Consider the following 21533-nt stretch of genomic DNA (forward strand, 5'->3'; position numbering starts at 1 on the left):
AAGGTCAAATGGAGCTCTGAAAAATGAGAAGGGGGCAAAATTGTAGCCGCCTTCCTTCCCTCAGATCTCAAGATTCTCAGCAGCTTCATCAGTCCTTTGGATAGCATGATACACACTTGTGGCTCATATGCTTATCACCTAACCTTTTGTTTTTTCACACCCACATTCTTCTAATCTAAGGGAATATGGGTCTACCTTATTTTCCGATAGAGCTGAAACTAGTTTTTCTGGGCAATCAAATGCCCAGAAAGGGACTTTTGGGAGGTAGAGAGGCAAAGCAGGGGCAGAGGCTGGGTACAGAGTTGAAATTGATTCCTTTATGGAAAAACAGAAAATATAATAAAAATTAAAATAAAACCAGTTTTAAAAAGCCACTTCCTAGAGCTTCCCATTCTTGGTCCTGACCCTGGCCCTCCAGCAAAGAAAGGCTCCTGGCCAGGGAAGGCAAAAAAGGTAGGGAGGTTCCCCTCAATCCCATCCCCATCTCTGAGGGAGGAAATGAGCTCCAAGGAGGAGGGAGCCAGGCCCAGGTGTGTGCCACCAGTTACCCCCACCCCCACCCCAGCTCCTGGCCTGTAGTGCAGGGCATGTCCCCTCCCCCTTGGCCTGATAAATTGTGGGTATGGCAACTAATTCCAGATCTTGAGGAAGGAGTCCCAGGAACCTGTGGCTACAGCCATACCATCATCAGTCACCCCAAGACAGCTAACACGGTTATCATGGCCAGCAAGAACACCTGAGAAGAAGTTGATTGGAATCAGCCCGATATTTCTTCAAGCCTGGCTCCCCACACATTTTCTCATGCACCCAGATCCCTCCCCATAATAATTCTCACCTGCTCGATCGCCTTTCATGGCATCCCAGATGTTGCAGTTAAAGTCATCATAGCCAGCCAGCAGGAGCCGGCCACTTCGGGAGAAGGCAACTGAGGTGATGCCACAGATGATGTTGTCATGAGAGTACATGAGTAGTTCCTGATCAGCCCGAAGGTCAAAGAGGCGGCATGTGGCATCATCAGACCCCGTGGTGAAGGCATAGCCATTTGGAAAGAACTGGAAGGATGAGAAGGGGGAGAGAAGCAGAGTTAGGAAAAAAGTGAAAGGAAGAGAAAGAAAAGACTACCAAAACCATCATCTTCTGTCCCCCCCCTCCCTTCCTTCACTCACGGCCACAGCATTGATGTCAGACTCATGGCCTGTAAAAGTTTGACGGCACATGGAATCCCGAACATCCCACAGCTTGATGGAAGCATCACAGGCACCAGAAACAAAGCTTCGACCATCCGGAGCCAGAGACAGGGACATTACATCCCCACTGTGTCCTGCAAAGCCCACTGTCTGCTGTCCTGTTTCTATATCCCACAGGGCACTGATGGGAGATCATAGGACATAAGAGGTAAGCAACAGAACACCTGCTGTGTTCCCTCTTCAAATTCCCCTCCTCTCCCAATCCCTAGTTTAAAAATCCTCAAGGAAAAGGATGCTGAAACTACTTTGGCAGAAGTTAGGGGAAAGAGTTTCCAAGGAGAGCGGTTAACTGAAGCTTAATAGGAATGGAACAGAGTAGAGACCTCAAGTGCTTCATTCAAGTTGAATCTTACTACTATACCCAATGTATGAAAGAGCTTTAGCCAAGCAGAAAAGTTACAAAGTAATCCAGAACTGGCCTGAGGGTGATTTTCCCCAGGGACTGACCAGGTGGTATCTCCAGAGCTAGTGATGATCTGGTTATCATCTAAGAAGCGGCAGCAGGATAGGTATCCTAGATGGGAGAAGAGGAGTATGATGTTAGGGGGAAGGGGAAAAGAGGGGGAGGGGAGGGGAGGAGTGTTCAGGATGATTGCCATGAAAAGGAAGAAAATGTATCCCAATTGACTTCCCCAAGCCAGCATCCTCTTACCAGTGTGGCCTGGCAGCTCTCTGCTGACCCTAACATTGCCCTCTCGGGTTTTGAGGCTGTAGATGGAGCAGATGTTGTCTAACCCCCCACAAGCCACAAAATTCCCTGAAGGCGCATAGGCACAGGTCATGACCCAAGAGGATCGGAGAGGGATAGCATGGACCTGAAGGGGAAAATGGTACATAGGACATGGGGTCACAATTTAGCCTAGTCTTCAATCCAGACTTCTTGCCCAACAACTTCAATCACCTCAACCCCCTGCCCCCATTTCCCAAAGGATTTCTTTCAATGATCCACATATGCTGATCCTACTTACCTTATTGGTGGTATAACTGTCCCAGATGATGAGTTTTCCATCCTGTGAAGCACTGACCAGCAGCCTAAGGAGGAAGAAGCCAAGGCAGAAGAAAGATTTGGGAGTTTGGGTGGAAAAGGGATTAATTGTGGCCTAGTCTCCCACCCAGAACTATTTTTTCCTAGCTTTAATGGGTTCCTTAATGGGTTCTCCTAGCTTTGACCTTGAAAAAAATTGAATTCCCACTCTTTAGTTTATTTTCTAGTCTAAAACAAGAGAGAGTATACTGGACATTTTTCAAGTAAGATATTCTGTGGTTCTAGAGCAGTCACTTCCAGATGATAATACACTCCTTGATACTAAGGGTATGGTTAAAAAAAAAAAAAAGTAGGAAGGCAGGAATGAAAAGGCAATCACGATTTGTTCAATATAAGAGCACGAGCACAACTGACAATGCTCTCCTTCAAAACTACTCAAATCATTCCTAATGGGTCCAGCTCTACACTAAAGCTTTCAATGATCCACCAAAGGAAAGATTGCTACCACTGAAGGTCAACCGCCCTAGGTATGATGGGGAAATACATAATGCTGAAGTTTTTGAACATTATCCACCTTCCTTGGTGTACCTTGAGTCTGTTCCCCAGTGCATGGCATAGATTTTTGCCAGGTGACCACGGAGGGTCCGTCTTGTTCTCATTTGGATTCTTCCAACAGGGTCCAGCCCAGCTGTTATCTAGGAAGAGGAGTCGAAGGTACAATGTAATATAAGTGAGAGTGACAAGGTCCAGAACTCAAAATATTTTCTCTTGTTCCCTCTCCCCCACCTCCCAAATCCTCCTTACCTGGGTCAATGTTGAATCCCCACATGCTTTCCGAGCATCCTGTGTGATGAGAGGAAGGATTTGAGGGGAGGGAGAAGAGACCAGACAAGATGTCAGAGCACGAAATTGAGGTGGGGGAGGATACAAAAACAAAAAGGGCAGGAAGTAGACAGGAGAAAAAAGACAAGACAGATGTCAATAAGAAACGGGGGGAGAAGAGAAGATAGGAAGAAAATTTAGAAGGAAAAAAGTCAGAGGAAAGTAGAGAAAGATAGGATTAAAGAGAGAGATCAGGAAACAAGAAAAGGAAACCCCCTCCTCCTAACCACTTTATGGTAACAACTGTGAATCAACACCCTTGACTCCCCACCTTGACCCTAGGACCGGCCCACTCCTCCACCCTCCAGCCTGCCCCTTACCCGTATCTGATTCCGGAGCTGCTCAGCCTCCTGTCTCAGCTGCTCCAATTCACTCATGGTGGCAGCAGGGCAGCAGGGCCCCGGGGGCTACACAGCTAGCTCTTCAGTGTCCAAGGAGATCTGGAGAGATGGCTGAATCAGAAATTGGTGCCTCCGAGGGCATTCAGGGGCCACAAGGGCCTGTATCCAAAGGGCAAGGAAAACAAGATGCCCCTTCCTTCCTCCAGCTTCCCACCCCAATCACAGAAAATGACTTGTGTCATTTGAGCCTTCCTTCTGCCTAGGAAAATAAAGTTGAAATCTGAGGATTAAATATATACAAATAGCAGTAAACTTTCCCTCTGCACCTTCACCAACACAGACAAGGTAAGACTGCCAATCCTTTCCCTTTCTGAGCCAGCAAAGGACTCCCACCCTCAGAGTTGGAAGCCAAGATTGTGGTTGAAACAGTTACAGAGACATCCCACTTGCTTTCACTTCTGCCCTCTCCCACTCCCTGTGCCCCACTGTTACCCAGGAAATAGTAAAAGAAAAATGCAAGAGAGATCTGTCTCTTCCTACCCCCCAAAAAAAATTCTGGGAAAAAGGGCCAATTTAAATCCAACCCCCACTCCTACCTCATATATATATATATCTGGGAAAAAGGGCCAATTTAAATCCAACCCCCACTCCCACCTCATATATATATATATGTATATGCATATATATACACACACACACCACCACTTTGAAAGGGAAAGCTGGATTGGTTCGTGGGGTTGCCTAGGCAACTGTCATCCAAAGAACACCTCATTGGTGTTCTTCATTGGCAGAATGCCCCACCACTGCCTGTAGCCCCGGCAACAACATCCCCAGCTAAGTCCCAAGGGGAACAGTGACCCTTCCCCTTCCAGCTTCCAAGGGTTTGGGGCCTAGCTGTCCTCCAGGTTCTGGGGTGGTTTGTTTACATTGATTTCAGAAAGCCCATGAAGAGATGTGGGCTTAGGGACAGCTCAACAGGACTCATCCCAAAACTAGCTGCATCCTCCTAGCCTATTGTATGTGATCCTGCTACTACCCAACCATGGTTTGGGAACCCCCAGGCTGCTTCCTGCAAGTCTCTTGGCCTTAATACTTCCTTTTCTCTCCAGGGTACTCAAATGATAGCAAGCATAAGCCCCAGGGAGCCACTCTGGAGTAATTAAGATTCCTCCAAAGGACTGACACTGGCAGTGTTTCTCCTGGCAGAGAAACAGCGCTGCTCTCTCCCAGTTAAACGCCTGCCCTAGTCCTACCACACTGGAAGGGACTCAAGTATTCTGGCTCTGCTTTGTTCTGGGGCTTCATTCCACTCTGAATTCAGTATTCTGTCTTTCCCTACTCCAGGGACCTAGGAGTCCTGCTGAGATCCAAGATTCTGGTTCCAATTTTCGATACAAATCCAAGTCACAGAATCATACATTTTTTGAAATGTCATCCATCTAGTCCAAGGGCTCTTAACTTTTTTTTTTTTTTTTTGTATCATAGATCTCTTTGGCAGCCTGAAGTCGCTCCTGGACCCATCTCAGAATATTATTAAATGCATAAAATAAAGTACATAGGGATGACAAAATCAATTATGTGAAAGTCATAATTTTAAGTTTATAAACTTTAAGTTAAGAACCTTTGATTAATCTCTCTTGATGAAGGAAATTGAGAACTAGAGAAGTGACAACATCTCATGTACAAATACGATGTGAAATTTGAACTCAGATCCACTACTCCACTATTCCACAAATTTTGCTCTGATATACTCGTAAGACTCTGATCCATCTGGTGTTTTTCACCTTTTGGGAACCAAAGCATGTTTTCCTATAGTTTCTAATTTTCTACTACGATTTCTAATTCCCACCAGTCTTTCTCGTTTTCCCCAATATCTGGACCATGAAGATGCCCTCCCTACAGGATATATTGAGGAACAGGGGTTGGGAGAGGAAGTTAAGATGACAGAGAGGCAGGCAAAACCTTTCTTCTATTAACAGCTTAGCCCAGCTCTCACCCCAAAATGAGGAAAAGGATGAATGCCATTCATCACTCTTACAAGACTCTTTAGCCTGAAAGAATCTTGGGGTGCAGGAAATCCCAAGGGAGTTTAAAAGGAGGGACGCAAATGTAGGACAGATTTAGGCTTAAGGGTACCAAAGGTTGACCCCTATCCTCCCTGAAAGCTAGGGAGTTTGGCAACTGAGTAGAAGACCCAGTTCCCAGTTACACCAAATAGGAAAGCATTCAGCGACTCCCACCCCCAACCTATCCCATGTCCTCCCAGAGCTTTTTTGAAGGTCCAAAAAAATGGCTGGAATGGAAGTTAGAGACTAAACTTGCTTAGGAGGTGGAATCTCCAGGTGCGGAAAGTGGGAAGTGAAACCACTGGATGGAAGGTAAAGGGGAGGAGGGGGGAGTAAAACGAGAGAGGGAAAGGAGAAATGTCTCCCGCCACCCCTAGCCTTCACCCCAAACCCACCACGATCAACAAGAAAAAAACAAAAGCCACGGGAAGAAAAAGAGTACGGAGGGGGCCCACCTCAAATCAACGACCCCACCCCCAACGCGGGAGGCGGCCGGGGGCGTGGCCCACAGGGTCTCGGGCAGGAGAGGGGGCGCGCAGAACGTTCTTGGGGGGCGAGGGTCCCCCGCTTCCACTTCCGGGTTTGGAAGTGAACTAGGCACGACTAGGAGAAAAAGGTTAGGAGGAAGAGTTACGTCCGCTCCCAGGAGGCCAGGCCCCAGAGGCGGAAGGAAGATAAGCTACCCAAACGCTGGGGGTAAGGGTGGAGGTGGGAAAGATTGGGGCATCTGAGGGGAGCGGAGGACTCCTTTTGCCCGCGGAGGTACCTGTGGTGGTGGATCTCTGCGATAGGAAGGGGGGGTCGCAGGGACGCGCTCAGGGTCCCTGTCTCCCTCCGCGGCGGAGGCGGTGGCGGATGGATCTTTCAAAGTCTTCCCTCAAGTGAGTGCAACCTACACTGGTCTACCCGCGGCGGAGGGATCCCACCGCTCGTGACGTGACTTGAGCGTTGGGGCCCGCCGCGCCCTGGGTCCGGCTGAGGATGAGACCAACTGACGTAGGAGGGTACAGCGCGAAAAAGCACGCCACACAACTCGAATGTTAGCTCGGACCCAGGCAAAGAGACAAATTCACCTTCTTCCTGCGGAAAGAAGCCGTCGGGAGAAAATCGTGTCCTCGAAGCTGATCAGTGGCTCTCTCCAGGGATTGGGCCCGTTGGTACCAGCCCAGAGAGGATTAGGGCATGAAGCCGCTTGGCAAGTCACATGACCGCCCCTCTTCCCCTCCCGGAATAGGTGGTTCCGGAATGGGAGGAGGGAGTGAGATCTCTTGGTTGCCAATTCTGACCGCACCCCCAATCGACCCAGAGACCCGCGGGTCCTCGGTGCAGACTTTACCCGACGCCGGAGGCGGCGGAAAAACAAGTAACCTCTTGGAAGGGCGGATTAGGTAGAGTTCTGGTGGGTAGTCCTGGAAGCAAGTAGATCTGAGTTCAAGTTTACCTCATATTCTTATTCATATTCTATGTGATCCTGGGTGAGTCACTTAAAGCTCAGTGTACCTCAAAATTCTTCACCGGTAAAATAAGACGACTGAACTTTACCTTAAAGGTTCTTTCCAGCTCCTAATCCATGAATTTACAAAATGATGTCAAATCGAAATTTATGAGAAGCAGTGGTAAATTGAAGAGCACTGGATTTAAAGTTAGACGTTTGAATATCGATTCAGACGCTCACTAGCTATATGACCCTGGTGAAGTCACTGCATCAAGTTTCTAACCTGTAAAATGAGGAAGTTAGGCTGGATGCCTACTAAGGTCCCCGCCAGCTCTAAGTCTGTATTTTGCTTTTTTGTACACGGCAGCCTTTTATAATGAAAATCTGGGTCCAAGATTTAGTCTTGCCTCAAACTCCCGGTGTGATCTTTCCCCCTTTCTGTCAAGTCCCTTCATCCCACATGCTTCAGTCATCTTTGTAAAATGAGGGTAATTAATGGTTACCTTGCCCCTTATAGAAGACTTGGAAATCATGAAGGTCATGAATATGAAAGGACTTTGGAAAGGCAATGACAATGATTTCATATTAAGGTAGCCTGCTCTTTAATGTTTGTAGATCGTTTTCTTTTCACCTTTGGTGAAAGGTTGTAAAAGTATTACTAAGCTTTTAACCTCTAGTTTAGTATTTTTTTCCATTGAACAAATACCATCCAGAAAGTCCATGTCCCTCCAGTAACTTAGTTTGGGGGCGCCAGAGAAATAATGACATTAAAAAGGAAGATTATTGAACTTCATTTATGATCTTGAGCAAATCACTTCTCAGTTTAATAAGCCTGTTGGGCATCGTGGTGGTGTTTAATAAAAGGTATGCAGTATTTGTAGTCGGGATACCCTTCAACTAAGGTTCTTTAAGCTTGTGTCTTTTATAAAATGAGGATAATACTGAAGAGGAATGCCCAGTGGTTACTGCGATTGACCTTTACATTGTGTTAATTGCTTCATGTTCCAGAACTTTTCACAAGTGCTCGGAAGAGATCCATAACTACTCACCTCTGCTTACTATGGAGAAAAAAAAAAAAAAAGTGGATGAAGGTCTATTGTCCAAAGTAGAGCATGCATTTGGATGGAACATCATCTAGTTCATTTTCAGCAGCTAGGTGGAAAAGTGGATAGAGTGCTGGACAGTCAGAAAGAAATGAATTTACATCCTGTCTCAGATCCTATGTAACCTGGGCAAGTTGCTCTACTTCTCTATACCCTTTATTTGTATGAAAGAAATGTGTATAGTTTAAAGTTTAAAACAGTCTTAAGACTTGTGGAATACCATGTATGTATAAAGTTAATCAAACAAATCCTAATGTACTTAATATTCCCCTGGGTGTATGTGAGTGTATGACAAACAATACAAGTGGATAATAATTTGAGTACATAATTTGTAGAAGAGAGCAAATTGGATTGCATTTGGGAAATTACAGAGCTTTAATTATTCCAAACTTCTCCAAAAAACAAAGGTTTCATTTTTTAAATACCAGTATTTTATTGGTGTTTATACATCTGTAAGTTATACTTGCAGTAAACACTATACTCTCTTAAAAACTAAAAATGAATATCACACAGAATGGTGAATGCATGATAAGCTGATGCCACATATGACAAACCAGAAACTTTATAGAAGAACCAGAGTAAAAGTTTTCAGGGAAGTGTATGATTGAAAAAGATGGGTTCGTCATATTGGAAGAGACATAACTATTGGACAGTCCATGAGCTTCATTCGTGTGCTCCACTTGTATCCTCACAGTATCCTAAACAAATAAAGTTCTTAGCAATGTGTGGGCCCCCAGTGACAAACTTAAGATCATTCATGGTGAGCTTCAATCTGCATAATTTGAGAGAATGGCCTCGATGAGAATAATACATTTTACTTCAAAAAGTTGTTTTTAAGGGTAAGTTATTTATAAACCTTTGAGTTTACAGTAAATAAAGAGTTTTGTTACTTTATCTCTACAGCCCCTTTAACTCATGATTTATATATGCAGCCTGCTAAATTTCAGAGGAATGCTAAGTACAAGAAGATAAAAATGTCTAGCATTTTATAGTTTACAAAAGGCTCCTTATCTTATTTGATCTTCACAAGTCTCTGAACTAGAGAAAGTATAAAAATTGAGGAGCTACACAAAAGACTCAAAAAAAAAAAAAAAAAGGACGGGTGTGTGAATTATCTTGTCCATACATGTGTGCCTCACTACCATTGTAATCTTAATTTTGTTCCCACTTTTCTCATTGGTATTGTGAATATTTGTGGGACAATGCTCTGAAGGCTTATGGAGACAGTGTTCTATAATTATTGTTTTTACTATGTCATATTTAGTTCAGATCTATTACATTCATTTAGGAAATTTCTGGAGCGAAAATCCTTGCCACCATTATAGATAAGCATCTCTCCTATAATTTATAGCCCTAAGGATTTTATCTGCATCATTAGTCACTCAGCTTCATGTATCTGAGGCAGGACTTGAACTCAGGTCTTTCAGAACTTCAATCTTTGCACTGGCCATTGTGGAAATGAAGAATGAAGAGGAGAACAGGTATTTGCTCCAAGGAGAATTATGTGGAGATTGTGAGTAAAGATCTCTACTACCTAATCTTGCTTTCTGCCTCCTTTCTCTTGTTTTCTCTTTGAAGAGTCTGTCCTTTTCTGTCCACTTTTTCCAGTCCTCCACCAGAAGAAAGCAGCTCTATCTTTAGTGGGGAGTAAAGTCCTCAGAATTAGGATATATCCCCAGTAACCATGATACCTGAGTTTGAGGTTGAAGGGTACTTTAGGAATATCAGTTTGGTAGCATTTTGTTGTGAAGAGAGTCTCTTCTTTCTAAGGTACATCATCTACACAATTGTCAAGTTAATATTCTTGAAGTACAGGTCTGCCTATGCCACTCATTGTTCAGGAAACGCCAGTGGTTCATTCTTGCCTTAGAGTCAAATGCAAAGTCCATAGTATGACTTCAGAAACCCTTTACAATTTGGTTCCAGCCTACCTGTCCAGGGTTATTGAATATTACTCCCCTTCATATAATCTATCTTCTAGGGCAGATGTCCTGCCTGCTTTTCCTAGTACATAAGATTATTTGTCCTCATCCCTTATATGCCTATAATCACCCATGGATTTCCTTAGACTATTTGAACACAACTATTCAAAGACACTCAGGTTTGGCCTTTGAAACTTATTCACACCTCATTAAGGTATCAAGGCATACCTTATTTTGGGATGGGGTGTCTTGACTGAGTAAATCCATGGACTTCAAAAATCCAAATATATTTTGTATTTTTAATTTTTTTCGTACATGGTAATTTTTATGGTACAAATAGAATAAACTTGAGGGCCAGGAGATAGTTTCATTCTTTTGTCTTGGTATCACTAGCAGTTGGCTGGCACAAACTAGGGTGAGTATTTAAGAAATGCTTGTGGAACAAATATTGAATGAACAAATTCTACATTACTCATGGACAAATACTGCAAATTTAAGTGAATACGTGGCTACATATATAAATATGCATGTCAAGTAAACAATCATCTAGTATTAAGTACCCACTATGTGCAGTGTGGCAGAATAGAGGAGCCAGCCTCAAAATCAGGAAAACTTGAGTTCAAATCCTGCCTTTTAGATCTTCTGGGCCAAAATATTAAACTTGGAGTTTGCCAGCCATCTGTGACCTTGCAATAATTAAACTAATTGGGACATATCACAATAAAAATACATTAGAGCATAATGTTAATATGTGATTTACTAAGTATGCAGAGTGCAAATGTGTTGGGTTTTTTTTGTTTCACACCATTGCGCTAAAACTCTATAAGACTATAATCGTAAAGAAGGTACCAACCTGCATTGGAAGAAGAGATCTGCTCACTTTAGAGCTCACTTATAAAATCATTGGTTCAGACTCTATTCTTACAATGTCCCCAGTCTCTGAACTAGATGCTTAAATGTATTTAAATTATTTAAAATAAATTTAGCTATATATGATGACAATCCTTTTCAGAAAAAGCCTATTTGTTTTAAAAGAAAAAAAATGCCCTGAGCCAATAAGACATCAGCTGCACAGGACCTTAGAATATTTAGGATAATCCTATTCTGTCTGCCTTTTGCTCCCATCACCTTAAAAAAAATCCCTAAGCACCTATAACGTTCAGTGTATACACACAATTCTTTGCTGAGGGCAGACTCATTGAAGGAGCTGTATTGAAGCTGGTGTCACATTTATATTTGGCTAAAATATGACTTTGTGCCTTACTTTCTGTATCTTTCTGTATCTATCTTTTTCTTCTCTCCTTGTTTCTCTCCCCTTCCTATTGCTTCCATAAAGTAGAAAACAGCACAGTAGACTTAAGTCAAGAAGACCTAGGATGGAATCTCATCTCACTAATCAACTTTATCACACCGCAAATCACTGAACTTTCAATGTCTTCAAAATGAGATGTTTGGATTCAATGACTTTCAAGATAACTTTTAGTTCTAGATCTATATTAAGCCTTTTATTCCAACAATGTCTGATCCCTACTCTGCATAACAAACTTTAAAATATTTAAAGATATAACTCCCCTACATATTTTTTTTTTGCTCCTACAGGTTTCTTATTGAAACACCACCTCCAGTGTACCAAATTCATTGTCTTAAGAAATGGGGAGTGAAGAGCCAAATCAAGGTTACAGGATCACTGGAGCTATCAACTTGGTTTTCATTTGATCATTTTCAAGGCTAAACAAGGAAAGATCTTCATAGTTTCAAAAAGGCTTAAAAAGGCAAAAATCAGCAAGAGACAAGGATAGAAAGAGGATTAGACCTGAATTCAATTGCAGGAATTCTTGGCCAGGTGTCTCTGAATTTTGTATGAATGTGTACATATGTATGTATGTATATACTCATATATTATATATGTATTGTGTGCATATGTATATAAAAACATTTAATACAATTGGTTTCCTTTTTAATTCTATGCGTTTTATGCATTTAAAAACATTCTGAGATGGAGTACACAAGACTGTCCGGGAGATTTATAACACAAACAGTTGTCACCAAGTTAAAGATTAGATATAGGGAAAGAGAGGATTCTTCAATTCTGTTTCGTTTCTTCTTCTTCCCCTCACTTTTTTCCTCCTTTCTCTCCCTTTCTTCCTTCTCAGTTTCTTCTATTTCTCTCACCCTTTAGCCTTCAGTATTCTCTTAAGCCTGTGTTAGCACCACATTGGCTAATTAGATTTTAGTCTCAGTCCAATTAAATCACTAAGAGTCCTCTAGGAGACTTAGCTTAAGCCAAAAATCACACCTACTAACCGTCTCCTCTGGGCCCTGACCTCAGGATGGATCTCGGGGTTTTCCTATCTCCCCTCTCCCATTTTTATAGCTATTCCAGCCTCTATCCTCCTAGACAGAAATTCCTAGGGGCGCCTGGCCCTTTAAGACGGAGGCGCAGGCCTGGGTTATTGTCTGCGCTCCCCACCAATTAGAAGCGTGAGTGGGGGTGGGGGATCCCGTACTCTGATTGGCCAGTCCCTAAGTACCCTTTCCCTACCTCCTGGATCCCTGGAGCTGTCCAGTTATCTCGGTGCTGATCCCGCTGCTGCTTCTTGGGTCCACGGCCTGGAACCACCGCAGGAACTGGAGCCAGAGTGGAAGCAGCCACCATGAGCGGAGGTGTCTATGGGGGAGGTGAGCAAGCCCCGAGACCCCGGCCTTTAAGACAGGTCATTTCACACCACACCCCTAATCTAGTGTACCCAGTCCCTGCAGCCCCAGCCCTGGTTCATACCTGCAGGGCTAGTGTCTCGTGGCTAGCATTCCCTCAATCATTCCTCACCTCCCTTAGGGCCCTAATTGCTCCCACTGCCCCGTCATCAGCTGCTCATCGACTACCTCTTATACCTTTCTCTGAGGTAGTCTTCACCCTAACACAGAATCTCAGATCTTGTCGATGTTAAGACCTCCCATCCACGTACAATTGCCCCCTCCATGTCCTGCATTCTACAAATCTCCCTGTATCTAAGTTCCTACTGTTCCTTCAAATCCAGGGATGGTCTCATGCCCAAAATGCCCATCTGAATTGTGGTTTGTGGAGGAGACTCCTCCCTCCCCTTTGATCTCATGATATCCCTATGGCCTTCCTTATGTGGAGTTGGGGGAAAAGGAGAGTCCCTTGTCCCTGATTCCATTTCTCCTAGGATCTTCTGAGGTAGAGTTTGGGGGTGCAGGGGAAAGCCCCTCTACTCTGACCTACAATCTTCTCTCCTCCTTGTCCTCTGCTCCACCTCCCACATACAGATGAAGTTGGAGCACTGGTTTTTGATATAGGTTCCTTCTCAGTTCGAGCAGGGTATGCTGGGGAGGACTGCCCCAAGGTGAGCCTTCTAGTTTTCCACCCCCATTTCAACTTACCTAAAGTCCACATCAGTCCTACTTCTCTCCCCCTTGGTCCCTAGAACCCCATTCCCTTCTATCATGGATAAATACCCTGAAAGAGTTATGGGAAAGCTCCTGATAGTTTGGGAAAGTCCTAACATGGGGTCAATAAAATGGTGATGAGAGCCCAGGGAAGGGTAGGGGTTGGCAAGAACTATGGCATGTGGCAATTGGGAAGGGGTGTTCAGGGATATAAGGTAAGTAAAGAAAAGAAAAGGTGACCATAATCTGCTCTCCCTTCCTCCCCCCAGGCTGACTTCCCCACTACAGTAGGGTTGCTGACCTTGGAGGAGGGGGGTGGGCTAGAGCTGGATGGAGAGAAGGAGAAGAAGGGGAAAACATTCCACATCGACACCAATGCCTTGCATGTGCCAAGGGATGGGGCTGAGGTCATGTCACCCCTCAAGAATGGCATGAGTAAGGGAGACCCCAATCTCCAGTCCTGGGGACACTACTGCTGCAACCTTTGACCCTGTCCCATTCCCCATGACTACAGTATGCCCCTGACCAACTCCCACCCCAGACACATAGCCAACTATTCCAAAGCTGATCAGGACCTCCCCTTACAAGGTCCTAGGGTTACCCAGTTTTCCTTATTTCCTCTCTGCCCCGCCTCCCCCAGCTTCAATCATACTCACTTCCCAAGTCCCTAGAGTAGGGAAAGGGGTTTGGCTTTTCTACTCAGGCCTACCACCACATTTTTCTCTCCCCTCCTCTTCCCACCTTTCCTACCTACACCTGTCTTTGTCTCTTTCTTATCATACAAACGCCCTGAAACATGCTCTTGTCTATTTCCTTCTTCATTTCATTTACTGTCTTTCACCCTGAAACATTTGTCTGTCTGAATCTTTTTCTCTGTATTTCTTTCTTTTTTCTCTGTTCCTTTCTGCTACATTCCAAATCTCTTTCTGACTTTCCTTTTTTTTTTTTCACTATCACCCTATCTACCTCCTCTGTCTATTTCCCTTCTTTGTCTCCCTTTCCCTCATATCTGTCTGTCTCTCCCTCTTTCACCACCCCTCGTCTCCCATGCCTCTGTTTCCTCCTCCCCTCCCCGGTGCCCAGTTGAGGACTGGGAGTGTTTCCGGGCCATTCTGGATCACACTTACAGCAAACATGTCAAATCGGAGCCTAATCTGCACCCTGTACTCATGTCTGAGGCCCCGGTACGTACTCCCAGTTCTGGGTCCCCTTGCTTCTGGAGTCTGTCCTCCATCTTAATCAGCCTACCTCAGAATCCTTCATCTATCACCCTTATTTCTACATTTGGCCTCAACCCTTGGATCCCATTTAGCCACTCCATCTCTCTCCCCTTCAAAGTCTTCATCAAAATTGAACCCACTCTCCCCCCTTCCTCCAGTTATCATTTCTCCACCTATCTTCTCCACAAGTGCTCCTCATTTTCATATTCATGTACCTCTGTGAATGGGGATAGGACTCATTCACTGGGGGGTAGGGAGGACTTATGATAGTAAAGATCATTTTATATTATGTTAGTTGGCTTGGTCCCTGGCTTCTCTGCTTTCCATTCTAAGTGTGATTGTTATTTTGGTATATATGTACCTGCATGTTAGTGCATAATTGTGTATGTGTGCATGTTAGTATATTTTTCTTCAACCTAAAGCCTTCCTTATTCTTTCTTCCCTTCCTCCCATAGTGGAATACTCGAGCCAAAAGGGAAAAGCTCACAGAGCTAATGTTTGAACAGTACAACATTCCTGCCTTCTTCCTGTGCAAGACAGCAGTGCTCACTGCGTATCCCCCTGGGCTGACCAAAAAAGGGGGAGTCATGGGGGCACGCTAGGAGCACCAAGTGAGGAAGGTAGTTGGTTGCTGAAGCAAACTGAGTCTGGGCCTGATTCCTTGGAGTGAGTGGTTAAGGAGGTTAAGGAGATAAAGCCTAATCCCACAATGGAGGACTGAGTAATGGTATTTTCTCTTAAACCCACCCCCCTCCCCACTCTCCTCAAAACAGCTTAAAGGACATGCTCAAGAACAGCAGAATGACAGGGGTGAGAGAAGGAGAAATTCTCTTCTCACACTAACTCACCCCCATACAGAATAAGATGAGGCAGGAAGAAATGATACTCAAAGAAGAGGAGATGGGGTGGAAATGGGAGGGGATAGCTAAGCAAAGAAGTGACCTGGCCAAAGGAGTGGTAGATAAGTGTGGGAAAAGGTAAAAGGAGTGTGTCTTGAAAAAAGAATTATCAATGAATATATTAGCAAATACTACCCGGAGAGGTCTATGGCTGAACCCTGATTCATTAGCAATTAACTGCTGTACTCTAGGGAGCTACAGGAAGGTAGGTAGGTCAGTGTTCTAGAGTAGGCAGACCTGAGTTCAAAACCTTAGCTTTAGACACTTACTAGCCATGTGATCCTGAACAAGTCACTTAATCTATTTGCCTGAATCCACTGGAGAGGGAAATAGCAAACCACTCTAGTATACTTGTCAAGAAAACCCCATGAACAATGTTGGTGTTCATGGGATCACAGAAAGTTGGATATGAGTCAACAAGAAGTCTAGGAACTAATTTGAGTTCTGAGAAGCTCATCATCCAGTTGATTTTAGAATAATGAATCATTTGGCCACATCTCTCAAAAACCACTTGCTAAGGAAGAAAGTAGATATATATGTGGGTGAAAATTACAGACCTTAAAAAAATATTGAAATAAGTATACAGAGAAGTAGGAGACAGGATCCCTGCCTTTAGGGAGCTTAAAATCTAGCTGATTAAGGAGACAATACACATGAAAAACAAGTTAGAAATGTTGTGTGTAGGGAGGTGGGGGTAAAGCAGAAGATATAGGGATGATCAGAACTCAATGAGTATAATTGGCAATAAATACTCTAAGGCCCTAGAGAGAGAGAAACTCCAGGAGGCTGGGGGGATTCAGGGAAGACTAGAAAGTCTCCAGAAGGAGGAGGTGAAATTTGAATCTGAAAGTCTGAGACGTGGAAAGACCCTTTCAGGAGATAGACCTAGGTATGATAAATGTTGTAAATTGACCAATGGTGGGGATCAGAGGGTTTTTTCTCCCACCACCATCTTCACTTTGTTATTGTCTCTTTGACTTATTCCAACTGGGCCAGCTTTGCAAATGGGCGCTCAACAGGCCTGGTGCTGGACAGTGGGGCCACCCACACCACAGCCATACCTGTGCATGATGGCTATGTGTTGCAGCAAGGTAGGACCCTGGTGGGGAAGGATCAAAAATTGAGTTATGTGATGATGGGGTTTTAGGGAATCCCACAGCCCAATGCCTGGGGTTTTATAATCCAATCCCTACCTTGTTTATTAGGCATCGTTAAATCACCCCTGGCTGGGGACTTCATCTCTATGCAGTGCCGAGAACTGTTTCAAGAAATGGCTATTGACATCATTCCACCTTACATGATTGCAGCAAAGGTAAGACCCCATGCAGAAGCATAAGAACCATCAGTCTCCCAGAGAATCAGGGAACCATCATGTCATCAAAATCATGGAATTATAGCATCTATCCAATCAAAACACATTTGTTAATTGTCTATTACTTGACAAACATAGGGAGATACAAAGACAGAAAACAGCACCTGACCTTAAGGAATTTATAGGGGAAATTATAAAACCATGAAACATCAGAACCAGGAGTTATTTCAACTCCTTCATTTTAAAAATGAAGGAAACTGAGGCCCTGAGGAAAGAATTTTTGCTCAATATCATCCAGTCAGTGGCAGATATAAGTCTAGAACTCAGTTTTGGTGAATCCCAGAACTTTCTGCCCGTCCTGAAACTTCAGTTAACTCCTTTCCTATGTCCTTTCTTTCAGATTCTTGGTTTTCAGCTGACTTTCCATTAATTAATCCCTATTAAGGAGTTAGGTGCAGCTAAGTGGCAAAATGGATAGAGTACTTGGCTTGGAATCAGGAAAATTCATCTTCTTGAGTTCAAATCTGGTTTTAAATACAAGCCCTGCAAGTCACTTAATCCTTTTTGCCTCAATTTTCTCATCTGTAAAATGAGCAAGAGAGGGAAATGACAAAGCAGTCCAGTATCTTTGCCAATAAAACTCCAAATGGAGGTATGAAAAGCCTGAACAACAACATTAAGGAACAGCAACATCTTTATTTTAATAGGAGATTCTTAAAAACTCCAAAGACTGAAGCTCTAATGATGAAATTTTAAACACAAGGACATAATCAGACCTTAGAAATCACATAATCCAACCCCATCTTGCTTTATATATGGAGAAATGAGATTCAGATGAGGAAGTGCTTTCAGAGAGTTGGTAGGCAAACTGAGACCGAATCTAAATTGATTTCTAGTCCATTATTAAGGAGACTCAATTAGACCTATTCTTTTTCTCTCCTAGTGAATTTCTCTAGTTTTAGTTTCCTGTTTGAGAATATCAGGTTGAATGGTACCTCCTTGCATATTGGATGATAAGGATGCTCTCACATCTTTCTTGACTGATGGCTTGACTCCATCTTTTTGTCCATTCACAGAAAAGCTATAGTACACTGTTGTTGTTGTTTAAGGTTTTCATCGGGGTGGAGGTGGGGTGGAGATACTGAGAGGAGCTCCCAAAGCAGTTATAGACTCTTCAGTTTGATACTGACAGTGGAAAGAGTAAAAGACTTGGCGTCAGACATACACAAAAACACTACCACTTAACTAGTTATTTGGACACTTCATTTGTTTATGGTAATAACAAAATCTCTAATGTCTACTTTGCTGTACAGGGCAAAATTTATAGACTGGATGATGATGTAGATCCAGAACCAACTCATCTTAATGAGGGGGAGGTAAAGAAAGCCACAGTGAAGAAAGGGTAGGGCCTATGGTAAGTAGGGTAAAGTGAGATGATCATTCTGTACCTTTCTACCACCACAGGAACCAGTCCGGGAAGGAGCGCCCCCAAACTGGAAAAAGAAGGAGAAACTACCCCAGGTGTCCAAGTCCTGGCACAATTACATGTGCAATGTGAGGCACCTGAGACTTTACATAATTTCCCTGCCCACCCCCTTACAACTTCCAGAGTCCTCTCATTCCTACCCACTGGACAGTTTCTTCTTCCCTGCCCTGCCCCCATTCTGGTCCAGACTTCTACTTTTAGCCCTGTCATTGCTATTGCCCCCAGAACTCCCTTCCATACTGTTTTCCAGGCTTTCCTTTCCTCTTTGTCCCTCTTTCTCCTGCTCCCTAATCCCCTTATAGAACTTCCCAGTCCTGGGGAAGGGAAGGGAAAATTGGGATGGGGTCTCAGGAATTCCTATCTTCCTCAACCCCTTCCTGGAGGATAGGAGGTGATCCAGGATTTCCAAGCTTCTGTGCTGCAGGTCTCTGACTCTCCCTATGATGAGCAGTAAGTGAGACTCTCTAGAGGCAAGGGCTGGGACTGTTGTTGGCTGGGATTCCATGGCTGGGGCCCCTAGAAGGTGAATGTTGGGAAAGAACACTTGTTTCTCAGGAGGACAATAACAGTGTCTGGTATGGGAAAACCAATGATATGTGAGTTTATATATGCACTCCAGGTTCTGTGCACCCCTGCCTTTTTCACATATATACATATACATATATATATCCAAGACTGAGACAATGCCAGAGCTAGGGCTAAAGGGAGAGCAAATAAAGAGATTGAAGTTAGGATCAAAAGGAAGGTAGAAACTCAATTTTAGAGCTATTCCCATATACTAATCTTTCACTAATAGTTTCAGATTGCCTCTCACCTCCACTATTTCTCTCAGAAACACCTGTTCTTGGCTAGCTACTGCACTAAACTTACTTTTCCCTATGCCCTGGGCAGGGTGGCTGCACAGATGCCCACGGTGCACTATGAGATGCCTAATGGGTACAACACAGATTATGGGGCTGAGAGGCTCCGCATCCCTGAGGGGCTGTTTGATCCCTCCAATGTCAAGGTGAGACCAGGGTCCCGGAGTGGGAGTAGAAGGATACTGGGAAACTACATGTTTGGATACCTAAGTTAAACAGGTCCTAGGATGTCCTGAGGGGAATGGGCCTTGGACCAGTACACTGGGGCCAGATGGGAGTTTAGCCTGGGGTACTGTACCCTGGGATCTTGAGGGGAATGAAAGGTTGGCAGTGGAGGACTTGGGATAATGGAGAAAGTTCATGAGGTAGACAGACAACTATAGTCTCAGGTATCTTGTCTTCCTCCAGGGTCTGTCGGGAAATACCATGCTGGGAGTTGGCCACGTAGTGACTACTAGTATTGGGATGTGTGACATTGACATTCGGCCGGTGAGTGAAGCTGCTTTTGGGCCTCTGTGAATGGGAATGGGAGGTGAGATGAAGAGAAAGAGAGGGAAGAGTTGGGCTAAACCAGAATTCATCTCTTTAATATCAGTTCATCCTCATCTCATACCACACAGGGTCTCTACGGCAGTGTCATTGTCACTGGAGGGAACACACTGTTGCAAGGTTTTACTGACCGACTCAACCGAGAACTGTCCCAGAAAACACCCCCGGTAGGGACTCTTTTAGGCCCCAGGGATTCTGGCTCTTCACTTTCAAGACCCAAGCCTCTTTACTTGTATCCCTTTCTCTTATTCTAGGCCACACTTCCTTCTTAGGTCTGATGCATTGCCCTTCTTAGAGGGGAGAATGATCCATATGGAGATCCCTATTTTTTTCTTTCTTCCCATGTAGCTGCTCCAGGCTTTCCCCCACACCAGGCCCTGAGCCCACTTCCCAGGACCTGGGTGTCCTACCTTCCCCAATCCAGACTTCTCTTCCTACAGAGCATGCGGCTGAAACTCATTGCCAGCAACAGCACTATGGAACGAAAATTCAGTCCCTGGATTGGGGGTTCCATTTTGGCCTCTCTGGTAAGGGGAGAATAGAAGATGGATGGGAAGAGTAGAGGAGTAGGATTGAGTGGGATTCAGAATGGAGAAAATGGTTAGGAGAACAGGGTAGCAAAGAATGATCTTGGGAATAGGTCAAGGTATGGAGAAACACAATACATTAGTATCCCAAACATTGCCTTGCTCACAATGGATACATGAATCTAATCCATCAAACATGTAACATCTACTTTGTGAAGTAGTAGGTAGAGTTTACATAGAAACAAAAATGTTCTCAGATTTGGCCTTTCGGAAATTATTAGTAACCTTAGAAAAAATTATTGCAGTAGAAAAGTGGGGATAGAAGCTATCATGCTAAGGAGGAAGGAGCTTGGGGAAATGGTTCCATGAAGTCTGTCATGAAAACAGCTATTTCTTAAGAGTTTGCAAATGAAGATTAAGGTGAGAGAGTAGCTATGGAGGCTAATATAACTAAGGATAGAGGATAAATTAGATAGATTTTTTTTTTTAGGACAGGGAGAGCCAAACATTTTTGAGGCCTAAAGAAGAAGGAGGCAGTGAAGAGGGACAGACTAAAGATGTAGAAAAAGGAAAGAAGTGTTAAAAGAGCAAGGATTGAGTGAGATTCCAGAGCACAGATGAGTAGATTATACTGGGGAAGGAGGAGGTATATATAGTTCTTTCTATGGATGTGATGGAAGAGGGAGAATAGGGGCCTAGTAATGGGAGTAAAAGAGGAGGCCAATACAGGAGAAGGAAAAAACTGGACTAAAAGGAGTGGAATAAGAGGTATCCTCAAATGGCTTTCTAAGGGGGTGGAAAGGAGAGAATAGGATTCAAAATGGAAGGAAATCTCCCTTTCCCTACAAGTTCTGAGGCATTCCCCCTTCCCTAGGGCACCTTCCAGCAGATGTGGATCTCCAAACAGGAGTATGAGGAGGGAGGGAAGCAGTGTGTGGAGCGCAAATGCCCCTGAGATGCTGAGCCCAGTGTGGGGAGGCAGAAAAGAGGGCGTCTGAGGAGAAAAAATCCCAGCCTGCTTTTCCCAACTCTCCTTCCCCAAGATGCTGCCGGGAGAGGATGCTCCCCTCCCACTACACTCTCACTTTCTTTTTCTTTTTCTCTTTCTTACCTACCACTCCTACAAGCTCATCCCCTACATACAGAGAATATCCATGAGACCCATTCTACTGTTTCTGTTGTGATCTCTCAGTTTGGCAAATAATAAAAAAAAAGTTTTTAAAAAATAAAAAAGAAAAATAATTTAGCTCCAGAGTAGGGGATTCCTGGGGAGGGAGGGGAGGAAGAGCTA

General features: G+C 44.1%; 2 protein-coding genes across 5 annotated transcripts; one reads left to right on the plus strand and one right to left on the minus strand.

Moving 5' to 3' along the window:
- Window positions 1–295: 295 nt before the first annotated feature.
- GNB2 (G protein subunit beta 2) lies at window positions 296–6821 on the minus strand. Of its 3 annotated transcripts, XM_051995992.1 has the most exons (11): window positions 6288–6588; window positions 5977–6124; window positions 3435–3554; window positions 3037–3075; window positions 2821–2927; window positions 2216–2279; window positions 1900–2062; window positions 1695–1761; window positions 1167–1368; window positions 836–1052; window positions 296–736 (listed from the first exon to the last, which is right to left on the minus strand). In XM_051995992.1, exons 3-11 carry the CDS (start codon window positions 3489–3491, stop codon window positions 630–632), a joined length of 1023 nt encoding a protein of 340 aa, XP_051851952.1. In that variant the 5' UTR covers window positions 3492–3554; window positions 5977–6124; window positions 6288–6588; the 3' UTR covers window positions 296–629. The 3 variants fall into 3 exon arrangements, with proteins under 3 accessions (XP_051851952.1, XP_051851953.1, XP_051851951.1); XM_051995993.1 differs by lacking the exons at window positions 5977–6124; window positions 6288–6588 and adding an exon at window positions 6595–6821; XM_051995991.1 differs by lacking the exon at window positions 5977–6124.
- Window positions 6822–12542: 5721 nt separating this feature from the next.
- ACTL6B (actin like 6B) lies at window positions 12543–21488 on the plus strand. 2 transcript variants are annotated; one of them, XM_051995989.1, is made up of 14 exons: window positions 12545–12660; window positions 13270–13346; window positions 13659–13824; window positions 14473–14573; window positions 15065–15162; window positions 16505–16599; window positions 16714–16820; window positions 18285–18374; window positions 18695–18756; window positions 19198–19312; window positions 19575–19655; window positions 19787–19882; window positions 20156–20242; window positions 21117–21488. In XM_051995989.1, exons 1-14 carry the CDS (start codon window positions 12636–12638, stop codon window positions 21195–21197), a joined length of 1281 nt encoding a protein of 426 aa, XP_051851949.1. In that variant the 5' UTR covers window positions 12545–12635; the 3' UTR covers window positions 21198–21488. The 2 variants fall into 2 exon arrangements, with proteins under 2 accessions (XP_051851950.1, XP_051851949.1); XM_051995990.1 differs by lacking the exons at window positions 20156–20242; window positions 21117–21488 and adding an exon at window positions 20064–20153 and having other exon boundaries at window positions 12543–12660.
- The last annotated feature ends 45 nt before the right edge of the window (window positions 21489–21533 follow it).

Source organism: Antechinus flavipes, chromosome 4 (assembly GCF_016432865.1).
Source record: "Antechinus flavipes isolate AdamAnt ecotype Samford, QLD, Australia chromosome 4, AdamAnt_v2, whole genome shotgun sequence".
In the NCBI taxonomy this organism is placed as follows: Eukaryota; Metazoa; Chordata; class Mammalia; order Dasyuromorphia; family Dasyuridae; genus Antechinus; species Antechinus flavipes.